The sequence below is a fragment of the Trichomonas vaginalis genome, chromosome V (assembly GCF_026262505.1).
Source record: "Trichomonas vaginalis G3 chromosome V, whole genome shotgun sequence".
Taxonomy (NCBI): domain Eukaryota; phylum Parabasalia; order Trichomonadida; family Trichomonadidae; genus Trichomonas; species Trichomonas vaginalis.
This window is the reverse complement of record NC_067207.1, coordinates 33,914,779-33,941,995: the sequence shown is the minus strand read 5'-3', so window position 1 is coordinate 33,941,995 and position 27,217 is coordinate 33,914,779. Positions and strand designations below refer to the sequence as shown.

The 27,217-nt window shown below is 33.5% G+C and overlaps 9 protein-coding genes, 1 non-coding gene and 1 pseudogene across 11 annotated transcripts, besides 6 other annotated features; 4 read left to right on the top strand and 7 right to left on the bottom strand.

Moving 5' to 3' along the window:
- Window positions 1-1,376: a mobile genetic element.
- Window positions 1,377-2,435: 1,059 nt separating this feature from the next.
- TVAGG3_0452950 lies at window positions 2,436-3,220 on the bottom strand (annotated as a pseudogene). Its single transcript has one exon. A coding segment is annotated over exon 1 (785 nt).
- Window positions 3,221-3,825: 605 nt separating this feature from the next.
- Window positions 3,826-5,011, bottom strand: TVAGG3_0452940 (protein of unknown function, DUF4106 family; the record flags this gene model as incomplete). The annotated part of the gene is made up of 1 exon (XM_051234688.1): window positions 3,826-5,011. A coding segment is annotated over one exon (1,186 nt), but the record flags the coding sequence as incomplete, so codon positions are not given.
- A 182-nt stretch (window positions 5,012-5,193) lies between these two features.
- On the bottom strand, window positions 5,194-5,711 carry TVAGG3_0452930 (protein of unknown function, DUF4106 family; the record flags this gene model as incomplete). Its single annotated transcript, XM_051234687.1, has 1 exon — window positions 5,194-5,711. A coding segment is annotated over one exon (518 nt), but the record flags the coding sequence as incomplete, so codon positions are not given.
- Window positions 5,712-5,939: 228 nt separating this feature from the next.
- TVAGG3_0452920 (uncharacterized protein) lies at window positions 5,940-8,386 on the bottom strand (the record flags this gene model as incomplete). The annotated part of the gene is made up of 1 exon (XM_001304745.1): window positions 7,437-8,375. One exon carries the CDS (start codon window positions 8,373-8,375, stop codon window positions 7,437-7,439), a length of 939 nt encoding a protein of 312 aa, XP_001304746.1.
- A 615-nt stretch (window positions 8,387-9,001) lies between these two features.
- Window positions 9,002-12,188, top strand: TVAGG3_0452910 (ATP binding; the record flags this gene model as incomplete). Its single annotated transcript, XM_001304744.1, has 1 exon — window positions 9,021-12,146. The coding sequence occupies one exon, from the start codon at window positions 9,021-9,023 to the stop codon at window positions 12,144-12,146; it is 3,126 nt and encodes a 1,041-aa protein (XP_001304745.1).
- A 212-nt stretch (window positions 12,189-12,400) lies between these two features.
- Window positions 12,401-14,688, top strand: TVAGG3_0452900 (uncharacterized protein; the record flags this gene model as incomplete). The annotated part of the gene is made up of 1 exon (XM_001304743.1): window positions 12,685-14,172. One exon carries the CDS (start codon window positions 12,685-12,687, stop codon window positions 14,170-14,172), a length of 1,488 nt encoding a protein of 495 aa, XP_001304744.1.
- Window positions 14,689-14,936: 248 nt separating this feature from the next.
- Window positions 14,937-16,065, top strand: TVAGG3_0452890 (ubiquitin-like family; the record flags this gene model as incomplete). Its single annotated transcript, XM_001304742.1, has 1 exon — window positions 15,556-16,020. The coding sequence occupies one exon, from the start codon at window positions 15,556-15,558 to the stop codon at window positions 16,018-16,020; it is 465 nt and encodes a 154-aa protein (XP_001304743.1).
- Window positions 16,066-17,320: 1,255 nt separating this feature from the next.
- Window positions 17,321-18,159, top strand: TVAGG3_0452880 (RNA polymerase II transcription regulator recruiting protein; the record flags this gene model as incomplete). Its single annotated transcript, XM_001304741.2, has 1 exon — window positions 17,321-17,830. The coding sequence occupies one exon, from the start codon at window positions 17,321-17,323 to the stop codon at window positions 17,828-17,830; it is 510 nt and encodes a 169-aa protein (XP_001304742.1).
- A 24-nt stretch (window positions 18,160-18,183) lies between these two features.
- Window positions 18,184-18,255, bottom strand: TVAGG3_0452870. Its single transcript has one exon. It is a non-coding gene; the product is annotated as a tRNA-Gly (tRNA).
- Window positions 18,256-18,615: 360 nt separating this feature from the next.
- On the bottom strand, window positions 18,616-21,299 carry TVAGG3_0452860 (adaptin, alpha/gamma/epsilon family; the record flags this gene model as incomplete). The annotated part of the gene is made up of 1 exon (XM_001304740.1): window positions 19,093-21,294. The coding sequence occupies one exon, from the start codon at window positions 21,292-21,294 to the stop codon at window positions 19,093-19,095; it is 2,202 nt and encodes a 733-aa protein (XP_001304741.1).
- Window positions 21,300-21,832: 533 nt separating this feature from the next.
- Window positions 21,833-21,869: a mobile genetic element.
- Window positions 21,870-22,481: 612 nt separating this feature from the next.
- Window positions 22,482-22,541: a mobile genetic element.
- Window positions 22,542-23,189: a mobile genetic element.
- A 575-nt stretch (window positions 23,190-23,764) lies between these two features.
- Window positions 23,765-23,802: a mobile genetic element.
- Window positions 23,803-24,283: 481 nt separating this feature from the next.
- On the bottom strand, window positions 24,284-24,982 carry TVAGG3_0452810 (phosphodiesterase HL family; the record flags this gene model as incomplete). Its single annotated transcript, XM_001304739.2, has 1 exon — window positions 24,284-24,982. One exon carries the CDS (start codon window positions 24,980-24,982, stop codon window positions 24,284-24,286), a length of 699 nt encoding a protein of 232 aa, XP_001304740.1.
- Window positions 24,983-25,429: 447 nt separating this feature from the next.
- Window positions 25,430-26,352: a mobile genetic element.
- The last annotated feature ends 865 nt before the right edge of the window (window positions 26,353-27,217 follow it).

Sequence of the window (27,217 nt, the reverse complement as noted above, 5' to 3'; positions counted from 1 at the left end):
ATATTGCTTGCGACAGGTTTCATATTATTTCTATTGACAACTCATTCTTATACGTGGAACAAGACATTGAAATAAAAACCTTCTGCCAAGTTGTCTGACAAGAAAGGTTGCAATGGAATTTTCTATGTCGGATACCAATATGCTCCAGAAGTTTTCAGGGATATAAGATATATTCTAACTCTGACTTAGTTCAAACAGTAACATGGGCAAACTATGAATGGTTCGCTTTTGAGAAACTCAGTACAACCACAAGCTAGAGAACAAACAGACCAGTATGCAACCATTGAGAAATAAGAAGACTTGACCCTAACGTTCCAGGAGTTTATGTTAACCTTTCTGGTTCAGATGGAAATGCTGTCACTAAAGTAAAACTGAAACTTAGAGTTCCTTTGTCATCTTTCCTCATCTTCAGGTTTTTTAAGATACTTGCCAAACTGGGCAGGAAAAATTTCTATCGAACTTACTCCAAGCAAAAATAACTTAGTCATTGCACCAAACAAGACCCATTCACTCTTACTGTAGCTGGAACTGGTGGAGCCAAGTTCTGTGACTTTTGCAAAGACAAAGTTGACTTAGACTTTGGTTTCTCAAACTTCAACACTGAAGTAAACTATTATTTCAATGCTGCTGGAACTGCTTGGGACCCAGTTAAGTTCACATGCGAAAAATTTGAATGCAAGAGAATAGAAAGCAGACTTGCAGTCTATATTGTTGGACCCAGATATTTCAAATGCTTTAGCTGCCAAATATATTGCAGTTCCACTTATGTTCCCTATACACCAAATATCTGTCAAAGACTTTGCAGGTGAAGTTGGAAACCAAAGTGCTGACCCAGGTGCAAGAACAGATATTGCCTTAACAACTGCAATGAAACATGCAGATACTATGTTTGTACTGTTCAGACGAACTATAAATGACTATTCTTGTTTCTACAACCCCGGTATTAAATATCATATAAACATAGATGGCAAATATTATCCAAGAGAAGAATATTCTACAGTTGAGGATATGAGGTCATTACAACTTGACATTAGATGCTATGAACTTTAACAACAACTTCACAACAACATTAACCCTGAAATGCAAAGTTCTATTATGCCATATGTGAAAGTATGGACTCATACAGGAGGTCAAAAAACTCAATATACAAATGGAGACCGTTCAAACTTTTTGGCTTGGCATTCCATTTGCTGACTCAGAAGACTTTATGGGTGGTATTTCAACTGTTGGTACAGTTCAAATACAATATACTGGTGACAGAGACGGTCCAGATGAATTGAAAGCAAAGAAGTTTACAAAACCAATAGCACTTTTCACGGAAGATGCTCTTTGAAGATTCGTTCGATGAAACCTGCTGGGGCTCCTCAGATTGCATAACGACAGCTTCCATCGAGCAGATTTTGGCAGCAGGTCAGTAAGTTGTTCTTGAACTGACTTCTCTCCGTCAAATATTGACAGTACGCCAGTTTTGACATAATATTGTATTATAACTTACCTTTAGAAAATATCTGTAAGTTTTGTTGTTATATTTTTGTCTGCTTCAAGAACTTTCACCATTTCAGTTATACCAACTTTTCTTTGCTTTATGAAAATATTTTGGTTCAGCAAAGACTGCTATTCTATAACATTTTCCATTGTTTGTATAAAGAAACTATTCTGTCAATGTATTTGTATTGTTTGTGTGTGTAAACTTTGTTCTGCTTCAATTCGAAGAGATACTCGAATACGTCCATCTTTTTATTCTAAGTAAAATGTCATTTTCCGAAAAATAGAAGCGTAAGTGTTTCAAAAGGTTTAATGGCGGTGCAGATGTTGAAGTTAAATTCACCAACTCAAACAAAACAGTCAAAGTGTTATTGTCAATGTCAAAGACAGAGATGTTGAAGTGGGGAAACCATACGAGGACGAAGATGGTATAACAATGTTCCTGTAAAAGAACCAACATATCCTGAAGTTAGCAGAGACTTAAGTTCTGTTGCAGATATTCAAACGACTACCAACAACTGTGAAAGACAAACTTCAAACTCAGGAGAAGAATTTGTCAAGCTTTAAGTATAATGTTAAACTTGTCGAACACAACCCTGTAACAATATCTACTGTTGTTGAAGAGACCTTCTCCAAACTCACCTACGTTTCCATAAGAAACAGCAGTTGTATATTTCGTAAGTTCCAGGAACTATTTCTGACCTTCTAATGGCATTGTCGCATTCGTTATACCATTCGGAAACATTTCCGTTCATGGCATCCAAAACTGTTGGCGTTATATTCTGAGCGGCGTACATTTCATATGGGTAAAAATATAGAATAGTTGTATTTATGTGTCATAATAGAACCCACTCGGACCAAGCTTTACTTTCTTCCTGACTGAGTTTTTAACTCTTCTTTTTCCTTCATTGCCACTACTTTCACTAGATGAAGTTACTTCTTCACTACTTTCACTTTGTTCTACTCTTCTTCTTTGGTGTCGCTTTTGGTAACTTGCCCTCTGCTTCAAGTTGTTGCATCTTTGCCTCATGTTCACCTAGTATGTTGTAAATTTCCCATGTCCTTTTTGCCTTTGGGCTCTGGTCGCCCATCTCAGGTAACCTATATCCTAGAAAGATTTTGTCATAGTTTGTATTTGAGTCTTCGCGTATTGTTTGCATGACTCTTTCCTGAGTTTCCGGTTCAAGCTCTTCAAACAGAGCTTGTCCATATGGAATAAGCTCGTTTCCAAATATATGTTTTTGTAGCCATTCTGGTTTTCTTTCCATGTTACCAATAATATCTTTTGTGAATGGGAAAGCTTTTACCCAATGTTTCAGTCTTGCGTCATTTATTTCTGTAGTTGGTTTATTTTGTCAAGGAACATGTTTTTCAATACTAACATTTCATTTGGTACTGTCCATTTGAGTTTTCTTAAATATTCATCCATTCTCGGTTCATTGTCTGCAAAGTAAGTTTTTATGACATTTTGCAAACTTTCGTTTGCAAGGTCATGTACAATAGGTTCTCTTCCTTCTCTCTCCCTAACTTTCTTTCTAAACTCTTCACCAAATATACCATCTCTATGGTTCTGTGTAGTTCTTTGAGATAAATGTTCTAGAACGTCAGGTGTTATATTTCCATCAGCCATGTTCATTTCATACTGGTCCAAAATATCTGCATCTTTCATATCTTTCAATGGCATTAAAGCCGCGCTGAAAATACCAGCTATATCTGGTTCACCATTCACTTCCATTGCGTCTACAACTTCTTGGAATTGTGGTTGTAAGTTTATGAACACCTATCCGGATTAGCTTTATGACCCCATCTCATTGTAGTTCCATAGTCTGCAGAAACAAAAGTAGGTTTGTTTCCATATTGGTTAGGTTCTGAATGAACTTTAAACAATGTTTCATTTCTATATGTTTTGGTGAAATTTAACCTTTTATTTTCACCGAGTTCAGCCAAAGATTGAACGTTATATGGTCGTAAGTAAAAAGGATTGTTGTATTTGCGTACACTTTCTTTCAGTTCTTCCATTCTATGCTGAATATTTTCATCTGATGTTGGAGTCTTTTGTATGTCGGCGAACATTTTTCGATATTCTTCTACTATGTCAGCCGAATTTTTCTTAGACTCTTGGAAAGATTCCATATTCCCTGCATACACTTGTTGAGGGTCAAGATTTTTCGGCTGTTTCCAAATCTTCATCTAGTTCTGTGAAGTTAGTTTCCAAAGGAGGGACTTGTTCGTTTCCTTCAGGCTCTTCTAGCTGTTGTTGCTGAACTATTTCTTCCATGTCTGGTTGTATCTGAACTTCTTCCTGTGGAGTTTCTTGTACCTCATCTGCTGGCATTTCATATATTCCGAGACCGTTTTTAAAAAGTTCCCTATCTAAGTCATCCGGACTCATAAACCTTTCTTCTTTCGTTCCGTCTCTATTTTTTACGCGTTTCATGAAGAGAGTTGAATTATCATTTAGCTCTGACACCAAATATCTCGGAGTAAATTCAGTCATGTCATTTGGATGATATGCTATTAAATCATATCCCTTAGCGAGCTTGTATTTTCCAGGTTTGAAATTATATCCCATTTGGTGCTGAACCATAAAGCTAAATAGGTTCGGGTCAGTATTTCCTTCCTTGAACTTTCTAATAGCTTCTTTATATCTGTCACTAAAGTCAAGAGTATCTGGGTAACCATAATTTTCCTTAAGCATTTTTAAGAATTCTTGGTTTCCTTGTTCTCTACTTCTTTTATGTCCTTGCTCTGTTTGTGGTTGTTGTGGTGCAGTGTTTTGAACTGTTGGTTGTGGTGTAGTGTTTTGAACTGTTGGTTGTGGTGCAGTGTTTTGAACTGTTGGTTGTGGTGCAGTGTTTTGAACTGTTGGTTGTGGTGCAGTGTTTTGAACTGTTGGTTGTTGTGTTGGTTGTTGTGTTGGTTTTGGTGCATGCCTGTGTCTGTGTCCATGTGACGATGTAAATGTTTTAGGTAGTCCTGGTGCAGGTGCTTCTCTTGGAGGGTTTGGTGGTATATAAGTTCCACTAGCTAGTATATAAGTTCCACCAGCTGGTATATAAGTTCCACCAGCTGGCACATATGTTCCATCTGCAGCATAATGTCCTACCTGACTTTTCGTTTTTAAGAAAGCATTTACTAGGTCTGTTTTGGTCTGTTGTAACTCTTTTTCTTGACTTTCCACAACAGTTGCTCTAACGGCGTCATAGGCACTTTGAACTGCCTGTCTCGTTGCTGCATCTGTTATTTTCGTCATATTTTGTGCTACTTCTCTTAACTCTTTGTCGAAACCTTCAGACTTCAGTTTCTTTCCAGATGAGAAGTCGTTCACTAGTTTCACCTTACTATGAAGAGCTTCGAAGGCGTTCTTAAAGTCAGCATTCATTAAAGCTTCATTTGAACTGTCTTCATCCGCTTGTATTTTTGTCCTTATTGACCCTATAAGTTGGGCTGCTTTGGCGTTGGCTTGGGCATCTAACCAGTCATTGTTAGCTTTTATATATTCTGCGCTTTTCATTGCCTTTTGCATGGCTGCGTCGTTATTTTTACTTCTTGTGCTAAGTTTTCATACTGTACGGTTTGGTTTTGCAACTGTAAAAGTTTTTCTGCCTTTACATTTGCTTCAACTTCTTTTTATACTCATCGCTATCCATATATGTCTTCAGGGCTTTTTGTTTTATCTCTTCATCTTTCAGTACTTTATATTGAGTAGTATGGTTTTTCAAATTTATAACATCTTGTTCCATTTTTGCTACTTCTGCTGCTTTTTCTGACACTTTTTTTGCATATTCCTCTGTACTTAGTTCTTTCAGTTGTTCTTCTTTCTTCTTTTTCTCTACGTTTAACTCATTGAGTTTCTTTGTGTGTCTGTCATATTCTAGTTTCTTTTCGTTTTCACTTATTTGTTTCTGTATGTCTATGTTTGACTTTTTGACATCTGTTATTTGATTTTTGAGTGAACTCAAATTCATTTGACTTTGAGGGTTATAAGCTGTTCCGTCTGCAGCTCCACCATAGCCTGCCATTTTCGCTAAAAGTGCCGCTCTTAAACCTCCACTCTGTGCACCAATAACTCGGTTTAAAAGCATAGGGTTGCTTGACATTTGTTGCAACATAGTGGGGTCATTCATCATTTGTTGTTGCAACTGTTGTTGTGGTGTCAGTTTTACTATTGGATGTTTCAATGCTCCCTTCCTCTTACGTATATTCTTACGTAGCTTACGTGGCATTTTAAGTGAAGTAAAAAAGCGGTTTTTGACAGATGTTTATATGACACTTTTTGTTCAGCACAAAAAACTACTCGGTCAAAGTGTTGTCAGTTTTGTAAAATAACCGTCCTATCTCATTCTATAAGGGGGAAAAGGCTTCTCAAAGTATACTTCCTTGGAACGCCCGTAACTTTTCCTGTAGCGACGATAGACCCTTACTTGTCCGGACAAAGTTATACTAAACATCTTCAGGGCTAGAGGGCACGAAGTGCCTGGAGGCCCCACTACCTTTTTTTTTTTTTTTTTTTTTTTTATTCTTTATTCCAGAAGAGATGTTTTATTAATTTATTGAATTCCCTTTAGATTTTGACATCTAAAAAAAATGAAATCATATGAAAGTAAAAAATTACCAAGATTTTTTTGGCTTCCATGTTATCATGACTTGATATGTTGGGCAATATACCTCGTTTTTGCGTTTTCATTCTATTATTACTGCAAAAAAACATGCAAATATAATTATTTCATTATTTATCAAGATTCACTCAATTATTATGCATCAGCCTACCTAGAAATTACGAACAAAGAGCATTCAGAGATAAGAAACAAACTTCCGTCATTGAAATTACAAAGTTATTTAGATATGATCTTTATTAAGTTATTAGGAAGCAATTATCAAACAGTCATTATTGCAAGTAGCATTACGGTAGCATTAATCTCTATATATTTGTTCAACAGATTTCTTAAAATTTACAATTTAGTTCAAAATCCATTATTTTCAACAATATTATACTGCTTTGCGCCATTTTTCGGTACATTGTTTAAACTATCCGCATGTGGAGATAATCTTTTCTTCTGCTTCGTTTTATTATCATTTATTTTCTACAGAAATGGAAATTACCTATTAAATTTTGTTACAATTGCAATATCCACATATTGTAGAGCTGAATCACTCATTTTAATCTTTATTTTCAATATTTTATATATAATCAAAGGGAGACGCTTACCAATGTTTATTTATCTGTTTGGATCTGTTGTAGGTATTTTCTCATTGTTTTATTATGGAATTTATGATCGAAATTTTGTAAGGCATTTATGTTTGAACAAACCTATTGATTTAATGGTGCAAGATTATCCTTTGCATGAGTTATTCAAGAATTTTGTTTCAATTGACAAATTGAGGCTTATTCATGGAAATTTTTGTTTTTATGCAATTAACTTATTCTCTATTATATGTTTATATGAAAGATCATTCCCTTTATTCTTATCTGCGTTGATTTGGTTTATAAATTCATTTTTCTTGTTGAATCAATATGCAATGCGATTCATGCTTCCATTTGAAACTATGGCCGTTATCCCTGCAATAGATAGGTTATTTACTACAAGAATGTCGAGGTTACTGACAATTCCTTTCTTATTAGTTTATATTCCGACAGCTGCTGTTTATTTAACTCATACCGTCACAAATTATGACGATTTTCCAACAATTTTATTTGATTACATTTAAAATTCTCTATTATTTTTTTGATAATATTAAAATTTTGATTATATTTGTAGGTTACATAGAAATCAATTGTTTTTAATTAAGAACTGAGTTGTGAAACCTTTATTTAGTTCAATTATTTTGGAAATATTAAATTTTCCTTTTAAATCGGTATAATTTGTAGACAGAATAAAACACTATATATTTACAGCAATACATAATATGAACACAAAACAAAAATAATAATAAACAATAAAAAATAAAACTTAATTAGGGTTGTTAAATAGTATTTTGTCTAAGCATTGTTTCTCAGCCAATTCCCAATCGATTGTAAACGGGCCACTTTCGTATTTAGCCTTTTCCATTATGTAGTTATATCTAGGGAGGAAAAATACAGCGTAATATCTAAGAGAAATCGGCATAGCCTGTTCTTTCATTTCCCACTTTACAGGGTTCCCCTTTTCCCTGAGGCAGCCGAGATAAATTGCCCAGCTTACCAGTGCCAAGCCCTTTTTCTTTATATCCTTTCTCAGATCCTTCTTCAGCTTTCTGAACCAGCCCTCCTGCTGGGGATCTACGAAATAACAGAAGTCGTACATGTAAGCGTTGTGAAAATGTTCTGGAGAATTGAGAATTCCGTCTCGACCGGCCTTCCTCGCTAAGTAGTAAGTAAGACGAACACAGTCTCTGCCAAATCCCGTGCCTGGGTACTTCTGGCCAGGTAATCGTGGTCTTGCGTTCGTAAATTCGCCTAATGGGTTTTGTAATGCGAACCATCGAACGTGGAATAAGTCATACTTGCCATCCCTTTGATTCAAAGATGCTGCCATGAAGGCAATAAATTTTTCATCTTCTTTACATTGATGTGTGCGAACATATAAATAATGAGTCACTGGATCTTGAAGATTAAATTCAACATACCAGTCGTCTATTCCTAATTTTTTAACTTTTTCGGGTAAAATTGTTTGATTAATTATTTCAGTCAGCTCTTTGACACTATACCGATCTAAGAACTTTCGAGATTTTTCCATAAAATCCTCATCGGAGTCGGAGATGTCGCGAAGATCGTCATCTAGTGTAAACGAAAATAATCCTTTAAAATATTCCCCAATATTTGTGACAATGAGACTAAGAGTTTCTATCTTTGCCGTGAAGAAAGTTAAAATCTGATGAAACCTAGATAGAATAGCTCTTTCGTCCCCCATTGTAATTTTTTTTTATAATTAATTTTTTTTTATAATGTCACGTTTTAATATCGAAAAAGAACGAATTACGTTTTCTTCATGACTAATGATTGATGATGCCATAATTAATCAAACTACAGTCTGATCTTTTAGTTGAAAAGTGACTGCATAAACAACCACTGATCATATGATTTACCGTCATGCATTTGCATCACCCCATATAGCTATATGATATGCACATCTCAGATATGTGATCAAGAATATTTCACTCACAAAATCATATATGAATAATTAATTACGCTAAGCAAAACTCATTAGAGAACATAACTATCTGTTTTTAGCACATGTGTATAAAGCGAAATGAAATATGTCGATGAGTTGTTTCATATAAGAATCAATCCTTCGAGATAAAACAATAATAAACACAGTTGAGTAATGATATCTATAGCTTTAATGAGTTGAGTGTAGCATGTGTGATTAATCATTATGGGCTTACAAAAGTTATTAAACTCCAAATTCCTCAATTTAATAACATTTTTTGTAATCAACATCACATCATTATATTTATAATGTACACTAATTATCCATTGAATAAAAGGCAGATTATACATTTTTGTGAAGAACAACTATCGTCAACTTTTCAAGGTAAAAAAAAATTTAAAAAAGATGCAAGCGCCATCCGCCTTTTTTGTTGATCAATGTCAAAAAGACGGATTTAATGTATTTATGTCACCGGAAAAGATGGCACAACTATCTTTCCGCGAAGGACAAGTCGTTCGAATAAAAACTCAATCAAAAGAATCAATTCTCGTCAAATTGTATTCGTCGAAGGAGGAATGTCCAATCGCAAACATCCAAATACCACGCGCTGTAAGAAATAACATTCACTGCTTCTTAGGACAAACAGTTGTCGTAGAAGCAGCTGAGAAAGTTGCAAAAGCCGATGATGTCATTATTTCTGCAGTATCCGAGACAATAGATGGAATAGATGGGTCAATCATCGATCTCCTTTACGCTTCAAACTATGATTTTGTCGGAATGCCGATAAGAAGGGATCAGATTATTCCTGTCTACGCGCTTAACCGTGTTATCGAATTTAAAGTTGTAAACTGCTCTCCAGAAGAAGAAGTAATCATCCAAGACAAAGAAGTGATTTTATACAGAAATCAACCAATACATCGCGAAAATATCAACTTCTCTACGGTGTCTTATGATTCTATTGGTGGTCTCCACAAGCAAATCGATCAAATTCGCAAATTAATAGAGTTTCCGCTTTTACAACCAAAATTAGTTAGTTCTTTTGGTGTTCGACCTTCTTCCGGTATCCTCATCACAGGACAGTCCGGATCTGGCAAATCTTACGTTGCAAGAGCGATTTCAAATGAAACTCCCTGCCATTTCGAATATATCAAAGCGATTGACCTCCTTACTAAATCTCCTAACGATGCCGCATTTATTCTCAAACGCTTCGTTGACAGAGTTTACGAGAAAGCTCCATCAATTTTATTCATCGACGACATTGACTTGATTTGCGATCCCATCTCTCTTACAGATACAGCAACCGACAACCATCTCTCCAACGCCCTCCTTTCCGCTATCGATCGGTGCATTGACAATCCACGCGTTGTTTTCATCGGAACAGCGAAATCCGCCGACTCAATACCAAAAGATTTCAAGCGCAGCCGTCGCTTGGACAAAGTCATTGAGTTCCCAATGCCAGATCGCCAAGGCCGCGTTGAAATCATCAGATGCTCCATCAAAAACACTCTTCTCCACTCCGCGACCACTCCAGAAGACCTCGAACAGGGCACAGAGGGCCTCTCCGCCGGCGAAATCGCAAGGACGTGCCAGATGGCTCTTGTTCACCGCGCAATGGAGATTGTGCAGTCTCAGAACAGCGACGCCGACGTTTCCATCGAGGTCCTTCAGTCGCTTGTTGTCGGAAAGAGGAGATTCCAGAAGCTCCTTCCAAATGGAAACAAAGATTTCGGATCTCCGCAGAAATCTGACGATCCTTTCGCTTTTGCCGATGAGAAACCGCCCGCTAAGAACGATGACCCGTTCGGAGGAATGTCCGTGGCCGGCCAAAAGAAGAACAACGATGATCCTTTCAGCGGAATGAAAGCCTCCAAAGCAAAGAACGACGACGACCCGTTCGCTGGAATGTCGTCTGGATCTGCTCCATCAAAGAAGGATAACGATGACCCGTTCGCTGGAATGTCGACGAAATCTTCAGATCCATTCGGAAATAAGTCATCGGCAAACGATGATCCGTTCGGAGCGCCGGCAAAACCTGCTGCAAATAAATCAGCAGACCCGTTCGGAAACCCAGCTGCTTCAGATGACCCGTTTTCCGTTCCATCAAACAATTCTAAGAAGTCCGACGACCCGTTCGCAGACAGCGACAACCCATTCGGTGCTCCGAAGAAGGCTGATGCCAAGCCAAAGAGCGATGACCCGTTCGGAGCTCCAAAAGCTCAGAAATCTGCTGATCCGTTCGGAAACAACGATGACCCGTTCGGAATACCCGCAAAACCAGCCGAGAAGAAGGATAACGATGACCCATTCGGTGCTCCAAAGGCAGCGAAATCATCAGATCCGTTCGGAAATAACGATGATCCGTTTGGAACTCCGAAACAGGACAACAAGAAGTCAGCCGACCCATTTGGAAACAACGATAACCCATTCGGTGCTCCAAAGGCAGCGAAATCGTCAGATCCGTTCGGAAATAACGATGATCCGTTTGGAACTCCGAAACAGGACAACAAGAAGTCAGCCGACCCATTTGGAAACAACGATGATCCTTTCGGTGCTCCAAAGGCCCAGAAAGATGAGTCGGATCCATTCGGAGCTCCGAAATCTCAGAAATCGTCAGATCCGTTCGGAGCCCCAGCTGCAGCGAAGAAGGATGATGCTTCTGACCCGTTTGGAGCACCAAAGGCTCAGAAATCTGCTGATCCGTTCGGAAACAACAACAACGATGATCCATTCGGAGCCCCAACAAAGCCAGCCGCAAAGGCTGATGATGATCCATTCTCTGCCAAACCAGCTCCAAAGGGTTCTTCTGACCCATTTGGCGCTCCATCTGCTAATTCAAATGGCAATGATGACCCATTCGCTGCAAAACCAGCACAGAAGAATTCATCCGACCCATTTGGAAACGGAAATGACCCATTTGGCGGCCCATCTTCTAATAATAAGCCACAGAACTCTTCAGATCCATTTGGAGCTCCATCAGGTAAACCACAGAATTCATCCGACCCATTTGGAAATGATCCATTCGCAGCTCCACCTTCAAATAACAAATCACAGGGCTCATCAGATCCATTCGGTAACGGAAATGATCCATTTGGCAACAGCAAGCCACAGAACTCATCAGATCCATTTGGAGGACCATCAAATGATCCATTTGGCAATCCTTCGAATAACTCACAGAAATCAGGAAATCAGCCAAACAACAGTAGTGATCCATTTGCTGCTCCGTCAAACAAACCACAGAACTCATCAGATCCATTTGGAAACGATCCGTTTGGTTCCTCAGCCAAACAGCCACAGAACTCATCAGATCCATTTGGATCATCTTCGAACAACGCAGGCGGCGGATTCGACCCATTCGGCAGCCAGTCCAGCGCTGGCCAGCCAAAGGATCCATTCGCCGGAATGCAGAAGGTCGATTTGAAGCAGGCGACGATCGAAGACAAGAAGAAACAGCAGCAGCAACAGCCACAACAACCAGAGCAACCTCAAAAGAAAGTTATTAATGATCCTTTCGCTCCGAGAAGGAAGAAATAAATTTCCTTTGCAAATTTATTGTTTTCAGAAATAAATGTCAGATTTTATCAAAATTTTAATTACAATATTTTAAAAAAGCAAAATATAGTTCGAAATGAAAAATTTATCTAATAAGAGTGAAATGCTATTTTGTCACTTTTTGCTGTGTAAATCAGAAATCGAGATTTCGCACTAGCTATTGATGTACATTAAAACTTACAGATTTTCAATTCAGGCGATTTGTAAATTATTGAATTTTGATTTCAAAAAAATGAACGAACTGTGTTTTCCTAATCCGAATGATTTTCATTCGGAAAAGGAATACATTGATAGTATTGTTAAATAGAAACAAAGAGTTCAGCCTTTAGATCAAGATTTTTCTTCGGAATTTTATTCTGCTTTTTTCAGAAGACCTGTTAGATCCAATCGTCGAATATTTTCTAAAATATACGTCAGGCATTTAAATGAACAGGATTTGGTTATAAAAAACAATGAAGAATATAAAGATTCCGAATTAATTTTCAATGAAAATCCATGGCCTGTATTTACCTATTCGCGTATGCCACTACCAGATGAATTTGACACATACGATGACTATGTTAAAGAATCAAAACAATGGTTTGACAAAGAAAATTCAAATTTTGAACTACAATTTCAGAAGTCACTTCAAATCAACCAGAAATTTTATCTAAAACATCGAAGAAGTTCCGGAACTGATACAGAAGAGATCAGATTGCAAACTTTTAAACCACAAGAATTCTCTTCTTTGTTAAAGCTAGAAACAATGCCAACAAAAGAAATGCCGAAGTTCTCAAAAGAACAAACTCAGCCAATCATAATAGAAAACGATTTTTACAAAAGAATTCAAAATTCTAAGGAAACAATCAAGAAATGGTACTTATACGAAGAGCTAATGGATGATTGCAGTGAAAGCAATAGTAGAAAGCGAAAACTAAATCAAAGTTCATTTCCAAACAACATTATCGAAGAATTAGTTTTGTTTGGTCCTTCAAAGCCATTATATCGAACGCAGCCTGTTATATACGATGCATCGCGAAAAGATATAAAGCAAATAACCATAGAAAACCTTTTAAATTTTTTAAATCAAGATCCATTTTCAATTTCAGATAACAATATGATTTCCATAATCAACGCTTCGTCAAAGAAGATTATTCCGGTCGGTTTTTTCTTGAAATTGAATGTTCTTCAGTTTTTTAGGTTTTCAATTTTAATTTGGAGATTTTCTCCATCTACTCCTCATCCCTACCATCCACACATCGATGACTTCCTTACAGAGCTAAGTATCGTTATAGAAAACAGGGAAACTTATGAAAAATTGTGGCAATTTTCGAAGAGAGAATTAATTTTTTCCGGAATCGAAAGAATTTGCAAGAACCTTCCATTTTGTAAGAAACTCTTATCAATAGTAACGAAAGACCACAAATCTTTGATTTCTTCCATGACAAATTACATAAATCAGTTTAAAGAGACAATTATTGACATGATTGTTGAATTTCCGATGGTCCCACTCACAGTGATTGATATCCTCGTTGGATCTCTTTATTCCAATGAATCTCCTTTCTTTGAAACGATTTCGAAATCAATTTTCACGGATTTCTACTTTCTTTCGAATTTCATACTAACAAGGAAGCTAGGAATTTGTATCCAGCAATATCCGAATATAGGAAATGCGATGTTTATGAGCAAATCCTTTAATTTCAAAAATTTTAATTACGAAAACAAAATTTTCTCTTTTTTGTACTCGTTGCAATATCCATATGTTCCATCAACATTTATATCTAACTTGAGATGGTTCCAACTCGTTGCCGCTGAGTGTTTGACGAAAGATACAAAAAGTTCCATTTCTTTTTTGAAGGAAACGGTTTTATTTATAATTAGATTGAATTACAAGAATTTTCAAAAGCCATGTGAGTCGTTGGAACATGTATTATCCCCATTTTTTGCAAATCTCGTTGCATCAATTGACAAAAACAAAGATCCTGACTGCATTCGGTTGAAAATAGATATGGTTGCTAAGATATTCTAGATTGATGCCACATGTGATGACTACGCAATGGTTTTTATCTCATTCATTTCTCATTCGGATTATAGAGTTGCTCATGCTGCTTATAAAGTTCTAAAAGCTGTTACTGTTCGTGATATAGATAGATTTGAAAAATTTATTGCTAAAAATGATTTAGTTTTGATCCAAATTTTGAAAATGTCAAACCCGATTGTTTATGCTGACTTGATGAAGCTTCTGGCAAGATTTATAGAAGTTAATATCCCGTCCCAAGTAAATTCAGATGGTTTCTTCGCTGTTCCGAATTATGTCCCGATTTCGTTCAAAATGATGAACAATTTCTTAATTGCTGCTGATTTACTTCCGAAAACTGTTATTTCTATTCTCAAAAATGTTCCGAAATCGTCTGATCTATGTACTCGGAGCTCTCAATGTTTATATGTTCTCAGAAGCGTTTTGCAAAAGAGAACAACTGTCGCAAAATTGTTATTACAATAATATATTTCTGTTTGTTTGTATATTAAACGCTTTTATTACGCGCTTTATTTATTTATGCATTCAAAATTCGAATTGATTGTCTTTCAAGTATTTGATAGATATGTGTTGCCTAAGATATATATCAGGCAATATGAGATAATTCCACATTTCCTTTTATTAAATAGCAATTTTACGATTATATGACAAATATCATAGAAAACTTTATGGTTATTAGCGCATTATCCTCACTAATTGCATTGGTGATATTTTTGACCATTTCTAATTTACTTCCCCGGTGAAGTTCCTCGAAATAAAATGCGAAGATTCAAAGTTTTATTCACAACAAGACTTACACAGAGAGATAAGAAGTGGCAGGATGGCTTTATGGATGTTGCAGATACGCAATGGATCAAATTGTTAGATATAAATCGTTCGGTTGTTTTCTCATCACAATTCGATGGAGAAATTTTATTAGATGGAACCCCTTTTAAGGTTGAAAACTACTTGATCCAGATAGATTCTGATCAAGAAATTAATACTACACCGAATTCAATTCAAAATTCTAATGAATCTAATAAAATAGCAGTTCCGAAACAAAAATCAATTAAATCTTTTAAACCTCCAACTCAAAGGTCTCCTCCGAAGATATTGCCTTTGACCCTTGTTCCGTCTCCTCCTAGAGTGAATAATAATGTACAGAAGAAGACTTCGCATGGAAAAAGGAATAACCCTAGATCATTTGAAGAAATACTTGCATTCTTTCAATGTACGGAGAGAGATATTCAAAATGATTTATCAAAGCTTCCCTTTTAAAATACGATTTTGTTTGTTTTGTTAAGAAAATAAAAGCAATAGAGCATAATAATTAATTTTTATATTTTCTTGTTGGCAATTTTTTTATTTTTTCTAAATCTCGATTTTTGTTTGTCAATGAATTGGTTTGGCAATGAATTTCTTGACACTCATCATAGAAGCAGACGATCTGAAAGCGTTAGATCAAATAGATATACCGAAATCGAAATTCTCCATCATCAAATTGGTTTTTTCAAAATTAGTTGTAGAGCAGATTCAACAATAGGCGATGTATGTAATCAAATAAAACAGAAGTATCCTGATTTTATCAAAGATAATCTAGTGCTAATCAAAGATGGCAAAATTCTAAGCGATAATGATCCATTGGCCAATATAATTTGCCAGTATTTAGTCTGTTACATGATTGATAACACTCAACAATGTTTGAATGAAGAAGAAGAATATTTAAATACTCTTCAACCTGAAAAGAAGAAGATGTACAAACAATTAAAGGGCATGGGATATACGTACCAGAAGATAAAACGTGCAATGCCCTATGCTAATGATATTAATATTGCAGTCGAATTGATTGATGTTTTATAAAGAAGAAAACAATGAGAGAATATAGAGAATAAAATAAGGAAATGAATATATTAATACTTTTCTTATTTTTTTATATTTTTTATTTTATTTTTTTTAAGAGAAAAAAAATAGATTTAAAGATTGGATAAAAATATAATTAAATAAAAATTAGAGTTAAAATTAATCATTTGATAGTTTAGCCTTAATAATAAATAAAAAATTTAAATAATTGATTAAAAAAGTTATATGAAAGATATAGATCATAAAACATTAGATTTACTTTTGAATATGTTCATTGAATAAGGAAATTTAATAGAAGAATTTGAAAGGAGAATTGAAAAGGATAATAACCGTATAATTGAAAAGAAAGCATTGAGAATAAATATATAGAGCAATAAGAGTGTAATTAATGTTTAGAATTTGGAAGTGAGTTAAAGCACGTTATTGGTATCTAAATTTTTTGTAAAGCAAATATGTGAAATAGCTATCATTTGATTTTATTAGGTACAGTTATTCTAATAATAATTGCTGTTTAATTATTAAAAAATATCTTAAAAAATATTGTATAAAATGAATTTTGCAAATTACCTCAGACTTTTCAGAGGATTGAGTTGCCACTCAATCCTCTGAAATAGTCTGTGGTAATTTTTAGTCTCTACACTATTTCAATATAAGCTCCATTTTTAAACAGTTTTTAAAAATCGAGCATTGAAAAGTGTGATGAGACTTCACTTTTCAAATTATGATTGTTAATAATCATGGCTTAGTTATTAAAATTATCGACTTATTTAACGGATAATAAAATTTCTAACGTAGTTATCACAATAATTAATATTCAAAAAATTCTTCAATTCAAAAAAAACTAATTCTTTCAAAAATGAATTTTATTGTAATGCACAATTTTATTATTTAATAAGTATTTTTTATAAAATACGGTCGAAAATATTCATAAAAGAATACATTTAAGTATATTGTACATTTATAATCATTTGCAATCATTTTTTTATTGATAATATCAAAATGTTTTCCCTTCTTAGCGATCGTATATTTCATTGCTAATGAAATGACTGATTGATTTACCAAAATTTGGCTACTCTTTTAGGGAGATATTTCAATTTATTCAAAAGAAAGTTTACAAAGTCTCCTCAAAACATTTGACTTTTGTGAACATTAATGCTTGTATTCAATTTTTTTCAAATTTGCATTGTTACCATCATCATACCCAACTGATTAACTTTTTTTGAAAATGACTGAGAATATTTAGGTAACTTTCAATGCAGACATAAAAGCCGGTTTGATTCAAAAAAATCATTATTCACAAATGCCAAAGAAAGGTTCGCCAGGCTATGTTCCTAAAAACAAGTTCACACCAGAGGAAGATGATGAGCTTAATGAAATTATCGAGCATTATGGTACTAGTGATTGGGAAATTGTAGCATCTCACATGAAGAAGCGAACAGCCCGACAATGCAGAGAACGCTGGGTAAATTATCTAGCTCCTGAGCTTAGTAACCAGCCATGGACCGCCGAAGAAGATAAGCTTCTTGATGAACTTTATAACGATATTGGTTCTAGATGGCATAAGATTGCACAATACTTTCATAACAGATCTGGAAACTGTATCAGAAATAGGTTTAAACTTAGACAAAGACGTGAACAACGACTTCAAAGGAAACAATTGAAACAACAGACAAAACAAGAAACACCTGCCCCTGAAGTCGTACCGGAAGTTAAAATGATTAACTTAGAATCATTTAAAACTGATGATACAATAATGGATTTATTCCCATTAGATAAAACAAAATTCGAAGATTGGTTTATTGATGTTTGAATGCAAAAATATTATGTACAAATTAAAGATTATTTAACATGATATATAATTACATTAATTTTTTCTTTTTTCATCTTTTTCACGCCAATTCGATCAAACATTTTTATTGCAAATTCGAATAAATCCGAAGAATATTGATGCAATTGGAATTTACTACTGGAGCACTGTTAAATGAGGCATGACAAATTGTCCTATGTCACGAGTTTTAGAAGAACGATAAATGATTTTTGATTATTATTTAGATTTTTGATGGACATTATAATGAGAATTCTATTTAGCTGTGAAAATACCTTTGAAATAATATTTTGCCACAGCTTTTGATATCTGTTTGTTGGAAAAATTAAAAAAAGGATTGCACTGCCCGGGAATCGAACCCGGATCAAAAGCTTGGAAGGCTCTCATGATAACCACTACACTAGCAGTGCTTTACATTAAATTTCTTAATAGTGTGCTTTTAATAAAAAATATACACATTTTGTTTTTCATTTTCATTCTTCTCTATAACAATAATTCCATTTGTTACTCTCATAAATTTATTCCAATGACACAAACTTTATTATCATAATAATGTACTATTATAATATGGTAATATTTCTTTGAATAAGTTATATCATTACCATTATCGAAAAATTTTATGTTGTCTGTAATTTTTCCATAAAATATAATATATTTTTAGATTTATAATTTTATTTTATCTTTTATTTATTTCAAAATTAAGAAAATAAAATTAAAAATTTTCTAAAAAATATTTGATTTTCAAATTATCACAATTCAAATCTAAGGGTTTAATTTCATTTTTCAAAAAATCAAAATATTTTGGAAAAATAATCTTTTAAAATTAGGTATCATTCTGCTCAGGTAGTCACACCTCTTGTTATCCTTGCTTGTCTTCTATCCTTTCTTGATCAAATTTTTTATTTTCAATAAAAGCATCATTTTATTACAAATCCGTATGAACAAAATATTTCAAAGGGGATTTATATTCATAGCAATCAATTTTAATTTCAAAATTCGTAATTCGATGATCTCAATTCCTCATTATCCTGACTTCTTCAGTAACCAAATGCTTAGAATTAATTTAATACTTCTGATTAATTACTTTCAAGCTCTGTTTTCCTTTAATTTTTCGAAAATAAGTTTGATAATGAAATTTTAAATTACAAACTAAACATATCTTATTAGGATATAATGTTTGCTTTTGAAATAATCTAACTTTAAAATATCAATTTATTTTATTCACATCAAACAAAATATATATACAATTAAAGGCGACATTTGACAACGTCCATTGATGATATGTCTTGGCCCTCATAGACGTATGTTGTATGGACTTTCATCGACAACTGGTTATCTCCTCTATTTTCGAGCATTATAACCTGCTGTATTGGTGTTCCATCAGTTTGCAAGTTAACAGCTGATGGTTCCTTTGCGATCATGATCCAACCGGTTGGAATTCCGAATTGAGTTGTAAATTTGTAGAGAACTTTTGAAGTCAGATTGAAAGAAGACGATCTGATTGCAACCTGTTTCGGATTCGATGCATTTCTTGAGATTTCGAAGTATATTGCAAAATCTTGGTTTCTGACAGCTTCAACAGAGCCTTTTGGAGGAATAAAGACTGGAATGTTTGCTGAGAATATTGGCTTGTTTCTTACAAGCGGAGAGTTTGTAAGAGAAGCAGATGCTGAAAGTAATGAGTACATTCCAACAGAATTCATGGAAACTCCTTCCATTTCGACCTGCTCAACCTCTTCTGGTGCAAACAAGAACTCAGCAAGCTCCGGCCGTGAGAGAATCTGTATCATCTCCCCGGCACATTGTTGAAGTTGTAAATCTTCGGACGATAGATATTTGTAAAGCTTTGAAATTGCGTAATCGGGGAAGTTCCCTCTGAAAGCGAGTTTCGTAATCGCAACTAAGATGTAGTCGACTGTCTCGTTAGTTGTCTGCGGCAGTGATGCAATGGTGAGAAGCCGATCAACGAGGGCGTTTGAGAAATCTGTTGCAAATTCACCGAGAACCCAGGCGGTGACTTGGACAAACGTCTGATTGGTAGCGTTGGAATCGAGTAATTCATCCAGTTTAACGATGGCGTAATCTTGTAAATCGTTGTTTTTAGAGATTAATTTGCAGAATTGCTCTACAATTTCATACGAGATGTATCCACCGTTTGTAATGAATATTCCAACAACAGTATCGAAGTTCCAAAAGTTCGTTGGGGCGAATCTTTGTATAGAGTTGAATAAATCGAAAATAACTTCGGATCTGAAGTCAGGATTAACGAGTTGTAGATGGTCCAATATAAGGGGAATAAGCGCCTCGATGTTTGAATCATCAATCAAAGCAGATAAAACTTTAAGAGCTCTTCTTCTGAGGGAATGGTCTTTGTGGCTGATGAATTTAACAACAACTTCTTTGTATCTGCTCAGAGCCTGAGTTTCGCTTGAGCTTCTGTCGATTATCTTGTTATTTTTGTATAAAATATTGCTGAAAACCGACAAAGCTGTATAATTGGCTTCTAATATGCTACTGTTCAATAACTTACCCACCTGATTGATTCCCATCGATCGGAGCGATTTGTTCGTCGAACAAATTCCGATGGTCGAAATCGCTTCAGCGAGAATTGCTCTGCCTGACATCTTTTTCGCATCAATGCCTGTAACTATCTGCAAAAGGAGGTCATCCAGCTTTGAAGATTTGAGCTCCAGTTTTGCGATTAGTTGGAGCAAGTAGCACTGAAGAATTGGATCATCGTATCCGTTCAAGGTGTAATTCGATTGATATCTTGCAGTTGCTAGATGCTTGAGAAGATGGATTAGTGTTGTTTCGAGTCCGCTCCAGATTTTTTCTGTTTTTGGAACGTAGTTGAGAATCTGGATGGCAAGCTTGATAGCTGCAAGGATGATGCAATGCTCCTTTTGGCAGAACAAGTCATTGAGCGAATCAGCAAAAATAGTCGCTGTTTCGGGAACCAAAGAGACTATGCGACTTGCTGCAGCGGCAGCGCACTTGATGACACGTATATTTGGACTCCTGAGCAGTTCATGGACCTTGGTAGCTAAGTTTCGACACATTTCAACAACGGACATGTTGGCGATGAGTGTAAGGGCCAAAACTTGAATCAAGGGAGATTTATGACATAAATCTTTCAAAACAGACTGAGTGATCATCATAGCTATCTCAGATGTTTGATCAACGATAATTCCTGCAGCAAGATAACCGTAAAGTTTCAATTTCGGTGTATCATTAGCGAGTATTCTCATTACATATAACTGAGCCCAGTCCGTTTTCTCTCCTATCAGAGACAAATAGATTAATTGCAAAACTGTATCAGGAACTTTTTCGTTGGAATTAGATTTTACGTGTGTTCTGATGTACGAAATTTCATCTGCAATAATACAGCGCTCCTCTTCTTGCTGTGTACATGAACGAAGAGAAGTTATAAAATCGGCAGCAGATTGCATTTCTTTTCTTTACTGTGTAGTCACTTTTCATCACAATTTAAAATTCGGTATTATGAAAATTACAATTCATAGTTTTAACTCACCTCACAACTTGTGAACATGTTGAACGTTCAATGATTTAAAGCATTATTTCATAAAAATCTCCTATCATTGAACAATTTCTCTCAATTTTGAGAAAGAAACGATGTTTTAAAAATCAGGAAAAACAATTTCTTTACATGTAATAGATCTAAACTTTCCCAAACAAAATTTCAATGTCAAGATTTTAGTTGAGAAGAAATTGTAATCATTTCAATTAAAAGTATTTCTCAAACGAGTCCATAAAAATGATAATATAATTTATCATACGCAGTATTTCGTAAAAAATACAGAGACTTATGTTAATCACCAAATTTCAACTATCATTGAAGGCTCTGAATCATAATATTGCATTTGCTATCAAATTGCAATCGAGTGAGTATAATATTTAAATCAAAATGCTATATAATAAAAGATTTTAGAAATTTGGCTTAATTTTATATTAAATGTAAGATGCATGTAATAAACAGAAATTCATCAAAAGTAACAGCTCTCAATTTTTTGACATTTGTAAATTCTAAATTGAATGAGAAAAATGAAATAATACTAAGCATAATACAATATTCTAGATTTAATTATAATTAGGAAAAAGTTAGTTTTGAGAGTACTTTTCATAGGCATATAGAATGAAATCTTCTGAAAAATAATATCACATAAACTCATATTATTTTCTAATATATAACTATTTTATATAAAAATCAAATTCAATGATCTTAAAAGCGAATGATAAACCTCAAAATTTACGAATATAATGAGTGGGAATATAATGCTTATCTATCATAAAACCATATGAAATATCAATTTTTGCTTTACGCCTAATTTTTGACGACAATTAGCAAAAAATGTTAAATGTTAACACTCAGTCCATTTGAATATGAAAAATAAAATTGACTTTGATTAAATGTTTTTATTTATCATGCAATTCTTCTTGCGACCAAAGATTTGAATAAAAGTTCAAAAAATAAGATAGCTTAAAAAATAATATACGGTAGTGTTTACTAATAGATGAATAGTATATAAATTCTATTAAAATGGATTTGATCCATAAAAGTATATAAAATTTGATCATAAATAAAATCGTTTTAAATTACTTCTTCATTTAAATTATAGAGAAAGGGACAAACTATCCAATGTCACTTTTCAAAGGAATAAAAAAAATAATAAAGATGGGGAACAGGACAAATTTGCCACACGGCACTTTTTTTAAAAAATTTAATGGAGCGGAGCGATACTCTGCTGCAGGAGCCCCAAGGCTCCCAATCATTACGAAAGGGAGCCTCAGGGCTCCTGAGAATCCATCAGCAGAGGCCTTTTCATTTGGCCTCTGCTGATCAAAGATTCGGCGAAGCCATTCTTCGTCTCAGGAGCCCCAAGGCTCCCAATCATTACGAAAGGGAGCCTCAGGGCTCCTGAGAAACCTCTTTGAGAAGGTTTTCTTTAAGAAAACCTTCTCAAAGATGATTGTCAGCATTCACTCAAAATCTACCAAGAGTTTCAAAGTTTCAAATCTATCTGAAATGAAGCTTTGAATCTCTTGTATATCTAATTGTAGAGGTACCTTTTCAAAATGTCTTCTATTGATTAAATTTAATCAGTAAAAGTCATTTTGAAAAGGTACATCTCTATAATTGCTATTGAGCATTCACTCTTGGAACCTTGGAGCTCTTGTGTAGTGCATGAAAACTCCAAGATTCTAGCATAAAACATATATCATAGACATAATTTCTTCAAATATGTTTTAAGGTTATTTTAAAAATTAGAAAAGCGTAATTTAAGGTTATTGAAAAAGTGACACCTGGCAAATTTGTCCCGCACTCTAAATTATAACAATTATTTTTGGTTTTATATTTTTTTGGATCAAATCCATTTTAATAGAATTTATATACTATTCATCTATTAGTAAACACTACCGTATATTATTTTTTAAGCTATCTTATTTTTTGAACTTTTATTCAAATCTTTGGTCGCAAGAAGAATTGCATGATAAATAAAAACATTTAATCAAAGTCAATTTTATTTTTCATATTCAAATGGACTGAGTGTTAACATTTAACATTTTTTGCTAATTGTCGTCAAAAATTAGGCGTAAAGCAAAAATTGATATTTCATATGGTTTTATGATAGATAAGCATTATATTCCCACTCATTATATTCGTAAATTTTGAGGTTTATCATTCGCTTTTAAGATCATTGAATTTGATTTTTATATAAAATAGTTATATATTAGAAAATAATATGAGTTTATGTGATATTATTTTTCAGAAGATTTTGTGTTCTTCTTCAAAATTTTATTTTTTTATTAAAAAGAATCTTTACAAAATATACATTTACTTTAATTAATATTTAAAAACGTGCTCTATCAAAAGTTCCAAAAATTCAATATTTTAGCTTTTCTGAGGTGTCACTTTTGATGAATTTCTGTTTACAACACAAACTTTGATAGGATTATCTCATACTTTGCTGAGAAAATTTAGTCATATTGGTAATAGTAAAAATCTATTCAATCATCGGCTTTATTGCTTCATTCTAAGAATTATATTTGTTATTCATTGAAGCAACATAAAATACCTAAAATGACGAATGGACAAGTGTTTTTAACATAACCTAATTACTGTTTACAATTTGAACTCTCTATTTACTCAAAATTGGTAAACAAAGAACCTCAATTTAGAAAAATTGAGTAATGTAATATACTTGGAATATCATATCTATGTTTTACATTCTTAGTGTATTACCATTGATGACTATTCTTTTGATTTGATCAACAATTTCCAAACGATGAGAATTGCAGAGTTATATTCTCATTTATGTAGCATATGAATTTGTTTTTATGCAATCTGAAGATTCATTTTGATAGTAAAATAATATTTAACATAATAACAAATAACTAATATATAAGGGAATACGAACATTAATATCTTGGACTTCGACTTAAAGGAGGCAATTTGACAGCTAATGGTTTTAGGAGTTTTATAAGAGGAATTGGGCTTTTCAAAACCTGTGTGTATTCCTTATTTTTACTCAGTAACATTGGAAGCTGAGAAATATTTCTCATTTCAGGATTAATCATTAGTTTCCTCCTAGGTGAAGGTTTTGGCATTATATTTGGATTAACTACGAAACGCTGGCCACGAGGTGAAGGGATTAAGTTTAAAGAAGGGAGTTTTGAATTAGGAACCTCAGGTTCGTGAATAGGTATTGATTCTGGTTCAGCTATTGGTAGGTTTGGTACGTTCATTATGGAGTTTACTTCTTGCTCAATTCTTTCATTATGAGCAATCATATCTTCTCTGAATGTGATGAAGTCTGTACTTCTAAGAAGTTGTTCTTGAATCTGTAAAGCCATTTTGTTCGATGATAAGAGTTCATTAGCGATTGTTTCTTCTAATTCTCTGGGTTCTAGAGAGAACTGATTGCAAAAATCATTATATAATAGTCGTTCCAAGAAACTTAAATATTCTTGATAAACAATAAACTCTTTGATGGAAATCGTATCATGTTTTTGAAATGGTTCGCATTTTGATAACATGAAATCGAGTATGTTACTCCACCATGAATCGGACGCCAAAAACTCAAGCATAGAACTTAATATGAAGTCCGAGCGAGACATCCAATTGAATTATTATGTAAAGAAAAATTGACAAAAAATCACTTATACTAATACATAACAATCTACAGGAATTCAATAAAATATGGTGCTTGTCATTTTTTATTGTGAATGTATTCAATTTTTCAATTAGTATTTAATTATTTTTGATGCCATTCTTATTAAACAATAAAAACATTATTAATTTTGATTTAAAAGTGACAATTTTGATTGAAATTCAGTTTCATTATTCAGATTAAGGCTTTTTCTTTTTTTTAATCTCATATTATGCACATTCTCCAAACACAACCAAAGTCGAATAAAGGCACTACACTAAAATTTGAGTTGTTCCCACAATCCAATTAACTTGGAATTAAATCAATTCTCATGAGACTAATTCATTTCATTATCCAATTGATTTTGCTTCTTATCATTAACTGAAGAAAAGAGCGAATGAAATTGATGTCAATTAAAGGTAACTAAACTCCTTTCGCCGATCCGATTTGCTCCATATTTAAAATATAGCTTGCATATGTAGAAGAAAAGCTAATTTTGAAGTACGCCCGAAATCCACCAACAGGATTTCGAGCTACTAAAAAGGTACTTTTAAATGTGATTTTTTTTATAAAAAATTAAATTTATTTTAAGATCAGACTAAAAACTAATTTTATGGAAAATCTATATCGACAAATTTATTACTTATTGGGTATTATAGATTTTTTTGATTATGGCGATTATGTCTGATATGCTTCCAATAAGCCAAAACACATTTCATACTGATTTCTATAAAAGGTACTTTTATTATAGAAGTGTAAGCTATATCTGTTTGTTTTTTTATTATAACAAATTCAAAATTCTCTTATAAGGACTAGATGAAATCTTATTATTAAATCATTAGCTAAATGAAGGTTCAAATAGAAAGTAAATATCAATTTATATGATACTGAACCAAATAGTTCTTTTAATAAAAGATAACACGCTGAAAATTATTGAGTATTTGCAAATCTCAAAAATCTATTGGTGAATTTGGCTCAACTTTTAAAATTATAACATCCATATCAAATCATAAAAGCAGACAAAAATTAAAGCCAAACCTATCGGCCAATTTATTTTTTGATATTTTGATTTTTGAGGTATACTTTTAAAAGTGGATTTAAAGCACTTATGAAAAACATTAACTTCTGTCGTTATGATTATTGATTTAGACAATAATGATTTTAATCTTTGATTATCAAAACACTAAAGTCATCTTTTTAACATTTGCTTGGTAGCATTAACTCAAATCTAAAGTACTATTTTATGTGGCACTCTTAGAATTTTTGTATTCATTGTACACGCTGAAATAGTACCATTAAAGTTATGGCGGACTTTCAAAAAATAGTTTGGTCACCTTTTGTCAATTTAATAAGCTTCTATCTGTATTTAAATAATTATTATCTTATAATCTGATACTCATATCATGATCTAACTCTCGGGATTTCCATAGATTTTAAGGACATAATAATAAATATAAACACAATCGATATAATAGAGAAATAAGATATTAAGAATTATAAAAAGCACCATAAGTATGACCAATCATCAATCAATGAGGATATGAAAGATTCATTTAAAGCGTCATATCTGATAATATTCAATAAGACTTGATGACATAGGGCCCGATGCAAACAAATCACCACCAAACTTTTTGGCATGCGAAAAATTTCAGTATCTGCGGATCTTTCCCTGAAAGGGAGAATGATAAAAGAATTTAATTATAAGAAAAAGTGACAATTAAAAGATGCAAATCAGGGTTGTTAAATTCAATTCATCAAAAATCTTCAACTTTTCCTGCTTTGCAGTAATTTTTCTATTTATTTTGGCCATTATATATCCCCTTTGCATTATGCGCCCTCTTTGCGCTTGGCTTAATAAAAGAAAATTGCGAAAGCAGACAGCTCCAGAAGAAGAAACAGAATCTCCTCGTACAAATATTAACAAGACGTTTATTTGAAGTTTAATTTTAATTGTTTATTCATCGAAAAAAACGTTTCACTCATTATTATTGCGATTAATTCTATTTTATCATTGACATGATATTCCGACTAAAATGTTTAAATACTTTCTTTTAAAATTTTATCATTTTTTGTATACCATCACTACTTGATGATATATAAATCTTAACTAAATATATTTTTACAATATCATAATAAGGTGCTTATCTTGCAAGATAGTTACCAACTCTATCTCTTTTGATGAAACAGGAACTTTCTCCTTCTA